This window comes from Ramularia collo-cygni (assembly GCF_900074925.1).
Source record: "Ramularia collo-cygni strain URUG2 genome assembly, contig: RCC_scaffold12, whole genome shotgun sequence".
In the NCBI taxonomy this organism is placed as follows: domain Eukaryota; kingdom Fungi; phylum Ascomycota; class Dothideomycetes; order Mycosphaerellales; family Mycosphaerellaceae; genus Ramularia; species Ramularia collo-cygni.
The window spans coordinates 317,975-333,698 of NW_019716266.1; the positions used below are offsets into that span (position 1 = coordinate 317,975).

The 15,724-nt window shown below is 51.1% G+C and overlaps 7 protein-coding genes and 1 non-coding gene; 4 read left to right on the top strand and 4 right to left on the bottom strand.

Moving 5' to 3' along the window:
* Positions 1–55: 55 nt before the first annotated feature.
* tRNA lies at positions 56–127 on the top strand. Its single transcript has one exon. It is a non-coding gene; the product is annotated as a tRNA-Met (tRNA).
* A 220-nt stretch (positions 128–347) lies between these two features.
* RCC_07639 (uncharacterized protein) lies at positions 348–851 on the bottom strand (the record flags this gene model as incomplete). XM_023772895.1 has 2 exons in its annotated part: positions 348–554; positions 651–851. The coding sequence occupies 2 exons, from the start codon at positions 849–851 to the stop codon at positions 348–350; spliced, it is 408 nt and encodes a 135-aa protein (XP_023628663.1).
* Positions 852–1,942: 1,091 nt separating this feature from the next.
* On the bottom strand, positions 1,943–3,193 carry RCC_07640 (related to exopolyphosphatase; the record flags this gene model as incomplete). The annotated part of the gene is made up of 1 exon (XM_023772896.1): positions 1,943–3,193. The coding sequence occupies one exon, from the start codon at positions 3,191–3,193 to the stop codon at positions 1,943–1,945; it is 1,251 nt and encodes a 416-aa protein (XP_023628664.1).
* Positions 3,194–3,502: 309 nt separating this feature from the next.
* Positions 3,503–4,803, top strand: RCC_07641 (related to SGT1 protein; the record flags this gene model as incomplete). XM_023772897.1 has 2 exons in its annotated part: positions 3,503–4,300; positions 4,450–4,803. The coding sequence occupies 2 exons, from the start codon at positions 3,503–3,505 to the stop codon at positions 4,801–4,803; spliced, it is 1,152 nt and encodes a 383-aa protein (XP_023628665.1).
* Positions 4,804–6,193: 1,390 nt separating this feature from the next.
* On the bottom strand, positions 6,194–7,659 carry RCC_07642 (probable clathrin assembly protein AP47; the record flags this gene model as incomplete). XM_023772898.1 has 3 exons in its annotated part: positions 6,194–6,274; positions 6,336–6,710; positions 6,772–7,659. 3 exons carry the CDS (start codon positions 7,657–7,659, stop codon positions 6,194–6,196), a joined length of 1,344 nt encoding a protein of 447 aa, XP_023628666.1.
* Positions 7,660–7,971: 312 nt separating this feature from the next.
* RCC_07643 (related to 60s ribosomal protein L2 (mitochondrial)) lies at positions 7,972–8,896 on the top strand (the record flags this gene model as incomplete). XM_023772899.1 has 3 exons in its annotated part: positions 7,972–8,094; positions 8,152–8,289; positions 8,345–8,896. The coding sequence occupies 3 exons, from the start codon at positions 7,972–7,974 to the stop codon at positions 8,894–8,896; spliced, it is 813 nt and encodes a 270-aa protein (XP_023628667.1).
* Positions 8,897–10,715: 1,819 nt separating this feature from the next.
* RCC_07644 (probable 26S protease regulatory subunit 6B) lies at positions 10,716–12,238 on the top strand (the record flags this gene model as incomplete). XM_023772900.1 has 3 exons in its annotated part: positions 10,716–10,718; positions 10,785–11,063; positions 11,126–12,238. The coding sequence occupies 3 exons, from the start codon at positions 10,716–10,718 to the stop codon at positions 12,236–12,238; spliced, it is 1,395 nt and encodes a 464-aa protein (XP_023628668.1).
* Positions 12,239–13,243: 1,005 nt separating this feature from the next.
* Positions 13,244–15,575, bottom strand: RCC_07645 (vacuolar dynamin-like GTPase VpsA; the record flags this gene model as incomplete). XM_023772901.1 has 5 exons in its annotated part: positions 13,244–13,412; positions 13,471–15,213; positions 15,267–15,361; positions 15,427–15,496; positions 15,553–15,575. 5 exons carry the CDS (start codon positions 15,573–15,575, stop codon positions 13,244–13,246), a joined length of 2,100 nt encoding a protein of 699 aa, XP_023628669.1.
* Positions 15,576–15,724: the final 149 nt, after the last annotated feature.

The following is a 15,724-nucleotide window of genomic DNA, read 5'->3' on the forward strand; positions in this document are numbered from 1 at the left end:
ATGATCTTATTCAGTCTCGTTTTTGCAAGACTCACAACCAATGTACAACCATTAAAGCTCCGTGGCGCAGCGGAAGCGCGCCGGGCTCATAACCCGGAGGGCAACGGATCGAAACCGTTCGGAGCTATACAATGTTCACTCACTATTAAGTGAGTGAGTAGTACTTTTGCTTTTGCTTGGTTCCCAGGCTCCTGGTGTCGACATATTTTTGCCGGTCTTCTTTTCGCTGAGTCCAGTTATGTGGCCGGGGTGTCCTGAATCTCGCCGAGGGTAGATTTCTTCTTCAATTGCAATCTCTGCAGCCTCGTCGACATCGATTGAGGTGCAGGCTTTTCGAGTCTTGGCAGCTACAAGCGATCCTCACTACCGGAGTAGCCCATTGCCTTTCTCCACCAGTCCAGGACACGGCGCTTTTCCATTTGGGCAGCGAAATCCTTAACAGACTCAGTCTCGAACAGCCCAGTGGAAGTTTGATCGGCAGTGGTACTAATGGCGCTTTCAACTTCAATTGCTGCAGGACGAGCAGCGAGCTGAAAGTCTTTGTATCGCAATCTCTGCAGCGAATACTCAGCATTGATCATGGAGAACTGTGCACAAGGCAGCCTCCTAGTCTTGATGCACGGCGGGCCCGCAGTACTACGACAACGTACCTGAACGGCGGCCACCCAGTTCTCTACTTCAGCTTTTCCTCCCTCAACATACATGATGCCAGGTGATCCTCCACTTCGCAGCAGAGCGAAGACATTGTCATTACTCGCAGCTTGGCGTAACTTGGTGACCTTCWTGCGAGAAGTGATATGATGGGTCCTGATAAGAGCGTTCCAGGATGTCCGGGCGGCGGCGTTGGACATGTACTCAGTGCTTCCTGGATGTCAGCAGCGCAAAGACGAGCCGTGGGGAAAACAATTGCGACATGGATAATCATCCAGATGGCACAGCATGCGTCGGCCGTCAAGGTGTAGCCGTTGATGGATGTAGGTGATGATGATAGCTAATGCGATGGATGATGATCCGATATAGGAGGCGGGGTGGCACGTAAGGTACCTTGTGTCCACGACTAAAAACATGATCACTGACGAACGACACTCTGTTGCAACAACATGCAACCAACAGCCGAACCATATCAGTCACCGATGGGAAGTCACGAAGATCGGGTTGGAGATGGCGTTACAATCGAAAACATTGTCTACAATTCTCGAGAATCCGGGCACGAATACAGCCCTGGAGGACTTTCCCCAAGATTTCCCACCACTAAGGAAGAGCTCCTTGGCCACAACAATATGGCATTGGCCGTCCTTGTATGTCGAGCGCTCAGAGAAATTCACAGATCCTTCTCAATGGATTGACTCAGGGGCGCTGTAAGCGAAGCAGCGGCGCGGAGAAAGGTAAGGTAGAGATATCGGCGCGAATGTAAAGGTGTCTCGGTGGAATCTGAAGACCTGACCAACCTCGTGCTGTGAGCCGAATTGGGCGTGCTTCGCTCAGGCAAAGTAGACGATCTCGCTCTGCATCCCAGCGGCAATTAGGACGAACGGTCCACTTGTAAATTTTTCTGGGCATACAAGGAAAATTATTCAATTTTTTGTTCCGATGATGACATCCTCCTCCGCGGGAAAACAGAGTTTGCGTTGGGTCCCGATTATATGGTCATGTGGATAGGCCGGTGGCATGGTCCTGAACCGCGTTTGTGGCATCCGGTCAGTCATATTGATCCGCAAAGTCTCGAACAACCTGGTCAGCCGAATTGTCAGAGGCCTACATGCGCACAGAAAGTGAAGGGTGATGCATCTCATAGACTGCAGCATGCTTTTGTTAGGATCATCCTGTGGCACCGGACAATGCGATTCCAGAGATGTCGATACGAGAACTGGTTGGCTGTTCAAATGTATGCAGTCCCATGGCATCGTATTAGGGCCTGTGTGTAGAGCTACTGAGACTGTATTCACTGATCGGCCATGGCCTTCCGCAGGAAAGGTGCCACTTGTTTTCTGCTTGCCTCGACATTGCCCTGATTCCAGAGATGCTGGAACGAGATATCGGGATCTGACGGAGCTGACCACTTGACACCGTCTCTGTCTCCAAGCTGCAAGTCGTCTTTAGCTATTGCTACAAACCTTTCGACCGCTTTTGTAGCCTTCTGACCGCCTAAGGCGGTCAGCAAGATTTCCTTGTAGAATTGACCCGATTCGTCCGTGCCGGAAGTTGTAATCGAATAGAGATCCAAGGACTTCTTCTGGGCAAAGCTCTTCAAAGCAGCCTGGAGGTCTTCTCCTGTCGCCTGAAGGTAGGAATAGGACTGGACTACACTGCTCATTCCCAGTGTCAGATCGCCCTCTTTCCACTCCTTATAGTCCTTGCGGAAGACATCAGCAAGAGACAGGCTGGAAATTTCCATTTTGGCATCATGAATCTCGTTAAAGAACTTCTTCCTATCGTAATCCTTCCCCAGCTTCGGAGAGACGTTGATCTTGGCTTCTAGATACCGGACAGCCTTCCGATCGTGATCAGTGACTTTCGATTCAATCTCCATGTTGCCGGTATCGATCAGAATGGATCCCAAGGAGAGCTTTGCCACTTGCCCATCCCATGTCGAGGCGTATGCAAAGTCGTCGATAAGGATGTCATCCTGGCCGAGTCCGACGGCCGAAGTAGACACCATGGAACCAAGCGACTGCCAAGTCTCCCTTTGAGAATTTATCATGAGACTGTTGCAGCTTCCACACTTCTCGATAATCCGCAATGCAGCATCTTTGGGGACAGCATTATCRTCCTCGTGGTGGTCGATGACGCCAACGACTCTACTCCGGTACCGCTCACCAAGCTGACCCTGGAGAGCATTGTGGTCTACCAGCGTCCAGTCTGTCTTGTCCAGCGGTAAAGGGCTCGTTCCCAGGTCATCCAATGTGATCAGATCTGACGGCTTGATGCCTGCATGTTTGAGCAGTGCAGTGAGTTCAGTCCGTAGAGGCAAATCAGAAGCAGGAAGGTTCGCAATTGGAACGACCAGTCTTCCAGTACGTTTGGACTCGATTTTGCTCGACTGGATGTATCCGTATACCAGCGCACATGTAATGGAATCTAGGTCTGCAGACTCATTGCCGATTACAAAGGATGTGTAGGTCTGGTCTCTGATCGAATCTTGAAGCTGTCTTTTGGCGGCGACCAAGAAGGTCCGTATTGGCATGCGAGACATGTTGGCGTTCTTTTCAATGGTGTTATCTTGTATGATGTAGTCGTGAGCAAGGTGAAGTCTTCATGGAATGGCCAGGGTATCTTAGTATTCCCACACGTGATTGGCTGATTGAAGCGGCTGAACAAGGAGATAGAGCCGCGTTGCCTGCCTAAGGTACCTTAGCTTTACATTTCTCGCGCCTTCCATCTACATCTGCTGCACTCCAGAACGAATCCAAATAACAAACTCACGCCAGGCAGCACTCCCGACGGTTAATTCGATCGCGTCTCACGAAGATCGTCAAGCCAACAACAAACTCCACCAATCATCATGTCTCTCACAGTTCTGGTTGAACGCGGCAAGAAAGCGCTTGAGGTCAAGAACTACGATGAAGCCATCTCACAATTCACAGCCGCCATTAAGGAATCTCCGGAATCCCCGGATCTGTTTATTCACCGTTCCAATGCCAACCAGCGTGGTTCTCACTTCACTGCAGCGCTGGAAGACGCCGAACAAGCAGTCCTGAATGCCATCAAGCGAGCGAAAAGGGAACTCATCATCGAAGCTCAATTCCGTCGCGGCGTGGCACTGTCGAAACTCAAGCGCCACGCTGACGCTTGCTTTGTCTTGGATCTCGTGTTGGCAAAGTCCAAGGWCCACAAGCAAGCCGGCATGTGGAAAAACATGGCTCAAAAGGCTCTCGATGCTCTCGATCCGGACGATCCGCTGCGAGTATGCACCGTATCTGAAGTCCCTGACGTCCCAACTCAAAAGGCAGATACTACCTCGGGTGCTACCAAGGAAGAAGCATCTTCTACGGCCCCTCCGCCGCAGCAGACCCCAGCGGATAAAATCCGGTACGACTGGTATCAAACCAGCGAGCAAGTCTACATCACTCTCCTTGCCAAGGGCGTACCTGCAGATAAGGCGCAAATCAACATTTCTCCGCGATCACTCACCATTGAGTTTCCGCTAATCTCGAGCTCCTCGTCATACCWACTGACGCTGGAGCCTTTGTTCGCAGCAGTCAATGTAGAGAAGAGCACTACTCGCGTGCTTCCAAGCAAGGTGGAAATCATTCTTGCCAAGACCACTCCTGGACAAAAGTGGTCCAAACTAGAGAGCGAGGTGAGTACTACAGAATTCCATCAGGGATGGACGGATGTTAATAACAAGGAGGCTTCTATGCGTCTATGGYCTGCTGGGGTTTCGGGGAGCACTTCTCGTTTTCTCTGTTCGTTCTAAATGTCTGAGATGTGGCTGACTTTCACTTTTAGGTGCCTTTGGAAGATCACGAGGCAGAAGACAATGTCAACGAATCAAACACGATCGCACGCGCAATTCTCGCAGACCGTCCGCCTGTTGCTCCAGCTTACCCAACTTCCTCCAAGAAAGGCCCGAAAGACTGGGACAAGATTACTGCGGACGACGATGAAGCGGCCAGTGGTAATCCGGACGACTTCTTCAAGACGATCTTCAAGGGTGCCAGTCCCGATATGCAGCGTGCGATGATGAAGTCCTACACCGAGTCGAATGGARCATCTCTCTCCACTAACTGGGAGGAGGTCAGCAAGGGTAAGGTTGAGACGCTGCCGCCAGATGGCATGGAGGCCAAAAGCTGGAACCGGTGAATGCGGGCTGGGTTTGCTACTTTACTGGTCGGCAGAGTGCTGCTTGATGAAGCATGCGTGTGGTATTAGCAGGGCGTAGGGCGTAGGGTTTCAAATGAGTATCCTTCAGTTTATTTCCTCTCTAGCGCTGTTTTGGCTTTCTTTTGTTGCGTCCTACAGCTTCCAGCGTTCACCAATTCAGCTGAGTTCGAGATTCTTTTCTCAACTCTGCTCTCAGCCAAGTTGTCTCCGCGTCCACCTCGACCGTCGCTAGAGAATGATCTTTCATCCAGGAGATCAAGCTCCTGCTCATTCAACCAACACTCTCTCCATTACCTTCACAACGTATTGGCGTTGCGTTATACGTCGTTGAGGGTGTCTCATCTGTCATCCCGAATGTATCATTGAAATATGTGAAAGAACAGGACTGTGAAAAGCACTTCATCTTTGAGCATATCCCGTGAAATCGTGTTCTGCACGATCCGATGACCTCGTTTGCAGTAAGTAAAACTACGTCTCAAAGCGCACGACTTTCCTTCACTCACCAAAAGTCTTGGCAGGGGAGTCCCACCAGCAACCTCTTTCTACTCCATCACGGCAGGATCCTTCAGCACTTCCAAACAAAACCCATAATACAGCTGCCAGGAATCCGTCCGGATCCCTCTACAAATATAACAATTCCCTCCACCGGCTACAAAACGTCCTCCTCCACCTTCAAACTCAATAACCCTCCCCAATCATAACAACAAGAATCATAATAATCTCGTCTGTGCGGCACTCCTATTCGATCTCCTGGTTCCCGAACTCACTGGATCCCTTCCCTGAACAACAAAAGCCCTCTGCATCATCTTCGGCGGAATAATGCTGCGTGCAGCTATCTTGGGCACATATCTAGTAGCGAAGCTCGTCATGTGGCTGTTATCTGGATGTGCGTATGTGAAACTTCACCTCGATCAAAAACAACTTGAACTATATAGCGATGGGGAGATTTGCCAGGCTTTCGACTCCCGCCTTTTAGTCTACTAGGTACTCCCGTCCGTACTCTCCCTGAGATCCTCTTGAGGCGAAACATCCAACCAGCGCCTACTAAACAAGATTTTTGAGAGTGTCAGCAATACACGACACGACCGAGAAAGCGTCAGCGTCTCCATTCCCATCCGTGGGATTCTTTCATTCGTCTCTTCTATCTTCTTCTTCCTGCATGATCCATCATGAAAACATTTTCCCTCCATTCCCAACGTGAGGAGTACGAAACTCGAATAACCCCCAAATTTTCCCGCGAGAACGCTTGCAAAAAACTTCAAATGCTCCTTGGTTCCATCCCAGTCCAGTCCATTCCTTACATTCCATCCGCACGATCATCGCTCCGCCTGGAATACTCCTCTGAGTTCCCCTCCCCTCATCGCTTCACTCATTGCACATCCGGCAACCTGACCGCAATATCTCCGCTCTGCGTAATATACCTCACCCAAGGCAAACTCGGATATTGCAGCTGCCACCAAAAACGTCAGCACTCACTCAAAATCATCATCGATCCTCTCGGAATAACATACCTTTGGCTCGATAATCTTCAGATACCTCACCTGAATCCCACTGGTAGTAAAATAGGGGATTTCAAACTTGACTCCAATCGGTCTTTTGCCCGTCTTCCCTCCCATTGTCCCACCCATACTCCCTCCAAACCCACCCATCATGCCACCACCTCTCTCTTCATCCCCTTTCACCGAGGGCAGTCCCAATTCCGCACGCATCAAGAATTCCTTCCCGCCGCCGAATTGTTTAATTTTCCAGACAATTGATGAGGTTTCCGGAGCGTAATGTACGGAACCGATGTTGGTGCGGAAACGAGGGGTGTCGGCGTCGTCGGGAACTGGGATGGAGATTTCGACATTGTTGGCTGTGGAGCGGCGTTTGAATTGTGCTTTTGCCTAGAAGATGATCATCATCATTAGCAAGTCCATCCACAAGATGAAGATATGGAAGTATCACCTTTAGCATATACTCAATGCGACTCCCCGAATGACTCTCGACAATACATTCCACCCAAATCAACGGTTTGACCTGGGTATTCAACCGATAACTCATCAACTCAAACTCGCCATCGGGCGGAATGAAAGAAATGGTGCGATCATTCTCAAACCTCGACAAGCGCACGCACTGATGAAACTTGACGTCCTCCATCTCCACCGCCTTGCCTCTCGTGGCGCGTCCCGTCGTCTCAAACATGACTTTATCATTCAATCCCAACCGCAATTCGGGCATTCCAGAGAGGTAACACTTCATCTTGATCGCTCCCAGAATTTCTGATCGCAGGACATTTCCCGTGGACGAGACCAGCAAGTTGAGTGATTCCACGACATCGAGAAAGACTTCATTCTTTCGATATCGGATCCCTTCCGACCGCCAACTCACGGCGTTGGTGACTGCAATCGGAGGTCGGGCCTGGACCTCCAACTTATGTGATTCCTGGGTGATGTATTCCTGTAAGATCTTGGTCTCCGTCGTCTGCGGGTATCCGAAATCCATCATCTCATCCAACAATTCATAAATGACAACAAAGTTATCTCGAATGGATTCCTCCTCCAATTCCTTGAAGTATTCGGTAAAGACCTCGACAACACGATGCAGGAAGAGGAGGATTTCGGCGGCATTGGAGTTTCGTTTGGTCAAGGCGAGTAGGTAGAGGTTGTTGTGGCGGATGTAGAGGAAATTGATGCCTTCGTCGCTGAAACACGGCGGGACCGACGACGATTCGTCTTCGGCTTCGGAGAGGAGGATGGGGAATTTCTCGACGGCCGACATGGGAATGTCGCCGCGGTAATTGCGCGCCAGGAGCGTCTTGCCTTTGAGGTCGAGGAAGAAGAGGGCCGAGGCCATGTTGGGTAGGAGGGTGAAGGGGGGAGTCTTTGCCGTCGAGGCTGGTTTTGAGGGTGGGGAGGGAGGCAAGTTCCTCAGGGAACGGGTGGTCGAGGGAGAGGGGAGCGATTGGCAAAGAGGGGAGTCTTTCAGAGTCGATGTGTCGAAGGGATGTGCATGTGCTGTAGAGGAGTATGTAGACGGAGGTCGATGCCCCGCGTATTGAAGGGCCACCCATCAATATATTGATTACCCTCAGCGTCCCAGCCAACACCTCACTCCTCTTGCCATTGCCGCATTGCCTGCCATACCATACCTGCCATATCATCCACCATGGCGCCCACTCTCTCATCTCGCGCGCCTTCCACATGCGCATTATCTGCCTTATCTTCAGCACTATCCTCCCTTCGCCTGCAATCTCTCCCATCCGTCCGACACGCCTCACATCAAGCTCAAGTAGGTCTCCCATCCCTCCAATTCCTCCAACATCTCTAACCCTTCATCCTCTTTCAGGGTCGCGCAAATGGAGCCAAAGACGGCCCAGGAAAACGACTGGGAGCGAAGAAGACGGGAGGAGAATATGTCGTCCCAGGCAACATTCTCTACAAACAACGCGGGACCCTCTGGTTTCCCGGCGAGAATTGCATGATGGTACCTATGCCTGTCAATCCTCCCTTCCTCTCCCTAATCTAAACAACATTTCCAGGGCCGCGACCACACAATTCACGCCGCCGCTCCGGGCTACGTCCGCTACTACCGCGACCCCAACCTTCACCCCAAACGAAAATACATTGGCGTCGTCTTCAAAAAAGAACATACCCTCCCCCAAGCCCCCAACGCCGTCCGACGCCGACAATTGGGCATGCTGGCCTATCAATCCAAAGACGTTGCAACTCCCGAAATCCACTCCATCGGCGACCTCACTCACGAAGAAGGAAGTGCGCCCGCCGCCATCCCCAGCACGAAAATTCGACAGAAATCGAATGATGATCGAGACGTCACCATCCTACGAGGGAAAAAGGGAGATACTCATGAAGTCGTTCTGCACATGAAAGGCAGGGGACAATATCGACAAGCAAATTGGGAAATTGGACGGGCCGCGGAATTCAGTCAGAAGGCGAGGGATGTGGAACCATTTGTAAGAGGAGATCGGTTCATGGCGTGGAGGAAGGCGAGCAAGAGAAAGGCGGCGAATGCCGAGAGGAGGAGTATGGGCAGGGGTGGCAAAAAGGCCAAGGGTGGTGGAGGGAAGAAGTAATCAACAACAACAGGGACGGGACGGGTTGCAGGAGAATTTGGGATGGTGAGGCAACGACGCAGGTTCCTCGCTCCCAGCAGGCTATTGTCGCCATGGAGAATGGAGAGCGTCACGCAGAGAAGGGACGTTTCCCGCCCAACCTTCGTCGAATCTGCGCCGAGCTCATTACATCACCACCCCCAACGGCAAGCGCGTGTCCCCTCTGACGGCAACGTTATCCAGCAAGTCGAGACCGTCTCTCAGCATGATTACGAGCGGATTGTAGCTATATTTTGTACAGAATGTTTATGGTCACGCATGAGGAGACCTATTGGAAGCTTTGATGATTTGGTGCAATGCCAATTGTATCCCATCATTTCCAGAGATAGAGATATACATCACTTCTCCGTTCCCCACGCACCGCCTACTAAACAACACCGTCTCTCCCTCCTCCATTTCTTCCCCTACTCAATTCCCTTGCCTCCCCTCTCTCAACTCCAACCTTTCCATTCAAATCCTGCCACCTCTCTGAAACACCTCCCCAATCGGGACAACACAGATCCCACATCCCAAATGTTTGCCTTCAAGACATTGTTGTCGATAACAACGCATGGTTGGAGGTGGTGGAGGAGCACGGGGTGCGGCTGCTCGTGGTTCAAAAGACGTGCCGGAAGGGGTGCGGATGTAGCCTCCGCCGGAAGAGGGGGATGGGCGGAGGGTGGAGGGGAGGTTGTTGTCGGTGTTGGTGTTTGGGGACATGGTTTTGTTTGTGTTGTGTTGCGATTGATATGGTGGGTTGGTTCTTGTTGCTGTAGAAGTGGAAAATGGAGGTTGGTCTGATTGATCTTGTTTGTAGAATAGTGGTGGAGGCAGCTGAAATTGGGTTGGTTTTGGTTCGGTTTGGTCGAATGGATGGATGGATGGATGAGCAGAGAACAATATGGGGAATCATGTAGTATTTGACCCCGAAGCCGTACCCCTGTTTCGCAGAATGAGAGACAATATGTCTTGAATGTCAACAGAAGCCCAATCATCACCTTTGTTCCCTTCCAAGACATTGTGAGACGGGCGCCGAGTACATATAGAGAGTGAGACTACGAACGAGGTCTAAGCAAATCGAGGGGAGGAAATAAGATAGGAGTCGATAAAGTTTATTTAGGTGCTCTTCTTCGTTGTAGCGTCAACAAGGATAAGGTGGACAGTGTGTTGGCCTTTCTGATTGATATTACAGGGCGTTCATTTGATTTCCTGGGACATTGGAGTGGGCTTGAATGAGTTGAGGACTGTGACTCTCCGAGGGTCTTAATCATTGACGACTTGCAGTATATTTTGTGTGCTGTCCATGCTGACAATTGTCATTCGTGACCACAAACTAAGCCGTTTGTTGACTGCCTCGCATTCCAGATGGTGGTATACTGCCTGGGATATGTTGACAGACAACGACCAGGCAGCATCTGAAGTACGCCAGATAGCCAGGACCTTGACAGCGAACGCATGCCTGCTTCGATGTGCTTCGTGTTTGGATGACCTGGACTGTCAGGTAATGAATCTGGGTGATTGTATAGAAAAAGGCGTCCGTAAAGTGAAGTGAAGTGGATGGAACTAGCGCTGCAGCTTACCTCCGACCTCCGACCTCCGAGCAAGCTGGCAGGCAGGCCGTCCATCGCGTCAGCCAACGCCATCACCTCTCCAGCTTGCTAGCAACATCACCGATTACAATCATCATCTTCGCCATCGACTGAGACATCTCCACCGCAACACCTCGACCTCGACCACAATCCAATCCACTCCATCACACACATTCCACCAGCGCGCCATCCACCCCTCCTCATAATCGGCCATGGTAAGCGAAACAGTCGCGCATCCTATCCTCCTCATCAGCCATCACTAACATCAATCTCTCTTGCAGGGCCAGAACCAGTCAGGCCTCGGTGGCCCCGGTGGACCACCAGGCGACGGGGACAAGAAAAAGGGCGACAAGAAGGATAAGCCAAAGTACGAGCCGCCACCACAAACACAGCGCATCGGCCGCAAGAAGAAGAAGGCCGTGGGTCCCAACGCCGCCGCCAAACTTCCCACCATCTATCCGACCGCAAGATGCAAGCTGCGATATCTGCGCATGCAGCGTGTGCACGATCACTTACTGCTGGAGGAGGAGTTTGTGGAGAATCAGGAGCGGATACGCAAGGTGGGACTGCATCACACACACTACCCTATTCACCATACACACGCTCATCATAAATTTCACAGGCCAAAGCAGTGCAGAACCAAGCACCTCAAACCTCCGGCGGCGACAGCGATGCTCTCGACCGCAACGCCGATGAGAGAAGTCGGGTCGATGACATGCGTGGCTCTCCCATGGGGGTTGGTAATCTCGAGGAAATCATCGACGACGACCACGCTATCGTTTCCTCCGCCACCGGTCCGGAATACTACGTCTCCATCATGTCTTTTGTCGATAAGGATCTCCTCGAACCCGGCGCTTCCATCCTCCTGCATCACAAGAGCGTGTCCGTCGTGGGGGTATTGACAGATGACGCCGATCCGCTGGTGAATGTGATGAAGCTGGACAAAGCCCCGACTGAATCATACGCGGATATTGGTGGTCTCGAACAGCAGATTCAAGAAGTCCGCGAGGCCGTCGAACTTCCCCTCCTACACCCCGAGCTCTATGAAGAGATGGGTATCAAGCCTCCAAAGGGTGTAATTCTCTACGGTGCACCCGGTACTGGAAAGACTCTCCTCGCCAAAGCTGTTGCCAACCAGACATCTGCCACCTTCCTCCGCATTGTCGGTTCAGAGTTGATCCAGAAATACCTTGGAGATGGACCGCGTCTCGTGCGCCAACTCTTCCAAGTCGCTGCCGAACACGCTCCTTCCATCGTCTTCATTGACGAGATTGATGCTATTGGAACAAAGCGTTACGAGTCCACCTCTGGTGGTGAGCGTGAAATCCAACGTACCATGCTTGAACTCCTCAACCAGCTCGATGGTTTTGACGACAGAGGAGATGTCAAGGTCATCATGGCAACAAACAAGATCGAGACTCTCGACCCAGCACTCATCCGGCCTGGACGAATCGACCGAAAGATTCTTTTCGAGAACCCCGATCAAAACACTAAGCGCAAGATCTTTACCCTGCACACCAGCAAGATGAACCTCGCCGAAGGTGTTGATTTGGAGGAGTTTATCGGGCAGAAGGATGATCTCAGTGGTGCCGATATCCGTGCTATCTGCTCTGAGGCTGGTTTGATGGCGTTGAGAGAGAGGAGAATGAGGGTCAACATGGAGGATTTCCGAACCGCCAGGGAGAATGTCATGAAGACCAAGACCGAGGGTGAGCCGGAAGGCTTGTATTTGTAGATTGTTGCATCGAGGAGGATGCTGTATTATCTACGTAGCTAGCATGGTATGGATTGATCCGTGTTGGGTCTAATTCCACGCTGGCTCGACGAATAGAGTTACAAACTACCAGCTGCTCTCTCCCGTTCTCACATTCTCGACTGCGGTCTTTCAAAATTTCTCTTGACGGCGTGCATCGAAGGAGTATGCTTGATTGTGTTATTGATGACAGAGATCATGTTCAGCGATTGAATATCTAGCAACGTCTCAAAATCAACTGTACACTAAACATGACCGGAACAGCCAAATGACAGAAATACTGTTTCGACAATCACTTTGAACATGGTCTCATCCAAGCCACCCGCCTTATACCCCAATTACCCTCAAGCACTGACAACCAAATCAGAAGAGAAGTCCACAACATCAACATTCACCTAAAACACTCGAAAGTGTTTCACTACCCCAACCCTACTGCTAACACACCTCCAGTTCTATTCCAAACCACAGTAACCGCCTTTTCTCTCCGGCCTATCTCGCATGACGAGCATAAATATCAATAAAATATATACCGGTCGATAATCAATGTCTCTACTACCCCCCAAGACCTCAATATCTCAAAAACCAAAGATACATCTACTAYCCCAACCCTAACGCTAACGGTATACAAAGCTCCCCGATTCCAAGAACTGTTATAGCGAGGTATCCCCTGAACGCCAACTAGCGTTTCGTTACCGTCGACCAATCACTCACAATTCGCAACATGGTCTCATTCACATGGAATCATATCAAAAAGGTTTCAGTCATGCAATCCATATCCGAGCCAGCCAAGCAAGCAAGAAAATAACAACCAATTGCAAGCTTCAAGCCCAGGGATATCTTTATCGTATCGTATCGTATTCTCTCACTTTCAAGACACACACGCTCCTTTGCCCATGCCTGCTTGACTGATATTCTGCCCGCACACACAACACATCTCTATCAATCCCATGCCACCCCACCGCCCACTCACTCGCTGTCACCACCTCATCATTGCACCTGACTAACAATCTCACTAGCCCGCCCCAAGCTCTCCACCATCTGCTGACACTCCTTCCGCCTTCGCACGGTGTAGTCGCTCTCCCTCAGCAAATCATCCAGTTCCGTGGTCCGGTACATTTGCTCCAGCAATTCCCTCTGCATTTCCTCTTTCGTGTGTCTATCGCAAACAGGTCAGTAAACCAATCCCCGAATCCAATAACGTCTCTGGTACTCACTCGACAAGCTTCAACATGATAGCCTTGGGCACCATGTCAATCATCGTCCTCCTCACAATGTTGTAGTAACTCGTAATCAACAACTTAATCACCTCCACTTCCTGCGTCTCCTTCTCGCTCAACGTCCCACTCGCCTTCAACGTAGGAGGAGGAGCTTCCATGGCAGCCATCTTCTTCTTGTTCTTGCTGGCGAAAAAGGATCCAAAGAAGCCAGCACCGTCACCATTGAGATCCATGCTAGGGCTGTTACTTCTCGGTGGTGCAACGGCGTTGGGAAGGGGCTTTCCAGTCTTGGGGTCCACTTGGATTGGTTTGCTGGCCGCGTGCTTTTCATTCACAATCGCCATTGCGCGGTGTCCATTCAAGAAATCTGGGTGGCCGGTGTTGACATAACACGCCTCCATTGCGACAAGATCTTTGACGAGGAAGTTGGTGGGATCCATGGCTTTTTTGAAGAATGCAATGACGACGGCATGGAGCTTCTCCTTCAACGCGGGATAGCGGCGGAAGAGAGGCTTGTTCATGAGTTGTCCGAGAATTCGTACCAATTCGTCGTAGATGAGGCTGACACACTTCAAAGAGGGCTCTTCCAGGCGCTTGATTTGCTGCTTTACGATAAGCTCGAATGCGGTAGTACCGACGAAAAGTGCAGGTGAAGATCCGGAAGAGTTGTAGAGGATGGTGCGAATGTCAATGTCCTTGACTTGGTCGAATGGGTCCACTGCCTTGATACCATTGCTGTACAGTTCGTGATAGACGAATGCGATACGTGCGCCACCAGACAGCTCCACCGAAGACAGCTCTGCATTGTGACCCTCCAATACAGTCCGGTACTCATTCGAAAATTCCGTGATAATGTTGAGGATGATGTTCGCTGGGTTGCCAAGAATGCTGTCTCCGAGTGTTTTGAGCTCATCCGAATACTTCTGCAGAGAACCAGAAATCCGGGCCTTGATGTCTGGCAGCGACTGCTTGATATGCATCATCAAGATCAGGTTCAGCTTCCGTGCCAAGTAGGGCGTACCACAGTAAGAAGCCTTGTTCCGGTACGCCTTGTGGTTTTCGAAAAAGTTCTTCTCATTCTCGAGCGCGTATGAGATGGCCTTCTTCGTCTCGATGTCCCTCTGCCCACGATTCACCACAGGCACGTATCCTAACCGTAGTGGAATGATGCGACCAGCCAGAATATCCACAACGTCGGTACCCTCGTCCATGAGATCCACTTTCGTCAACACACCAATCGTCCGCTGTCCTTCTGGGTCGACCTCCCTCGCGAGCTTCAGTCCATCGGAGTTGGCCAAATCAGAGTTGGCTGCTGTGACTGCAAGAATGATGGCGTTTGGCTTGGAGATTTGCTTCAACACCATCTCCCTGATTTGTCTCTCAATATCGCGAGGCTGGTCGCCTACTGGTACCTTGGTCAATCCAGGCAAATCCACCAGCGTGAGTGTGAGGACGTTGGGTGAGTAGATTCGCAGGTTGATGGGTGCAGGTGAGATGCCTCCATTTCTGCCAGTCTTGCTCTCCGTCTCCTTCACAATCTCCTCGCGAATCTTGTTGAAATCGTGAAACTTTTGTCCTGGAATGTGTAGGAACTCTCCCCATTCCTCAGCGTTGGCCTCTTTATCTGTCGATTCCTCGCCGTTGGCGTCTCCGTTCTCTTGCTTGGTTGGGGGTGTCGTTCGATTGATGAGCTGGAGGATGAGTGGTCTTCTCGTCACGATACCGGTGCCTCGTGGCAGACTGCGCATGTTAGTGGGGGTGTATCATGCGCGGCGGGGCGGTGTGGATCGCACAAGTCTCGTCCTACAATGTTTTCCAGCACGGAACTCTTACCGCTGGACTGTGAGCCCACGACAGCGATTTGAGGCAGGTCGATGGGGTTTTGTACCTAAATGAAGCTGGTCAGTGTCGTCGAAGTGCTGGAAGGTGATCCATCTGTTTCCAGCTACATACGCCGACGGTGGTGAAGACATCCTGAAGCTTGTTGACGAGCGTGATGAGGCCCGGATCATTCACGTTGWTCCTGTTGCTGGTCAGCGCGGTGTTTGTTACAGTACATCCTTCTCTTTGCATGCTCACGCGTTGGGGTTGGTCTGCGCCATGGCAGGCCACTATCAGAGATGAAGATATGGTCGACAAATTGCGGTTGGAGGGTGTTTGCGATGACCTTGCGAAGGTATAGAGGCTGTTGATTGATGGTGATGTGAAGGGTTGCAGCCTCGAGGTTGGATGTGCAAGTCCAAGAAGTTGC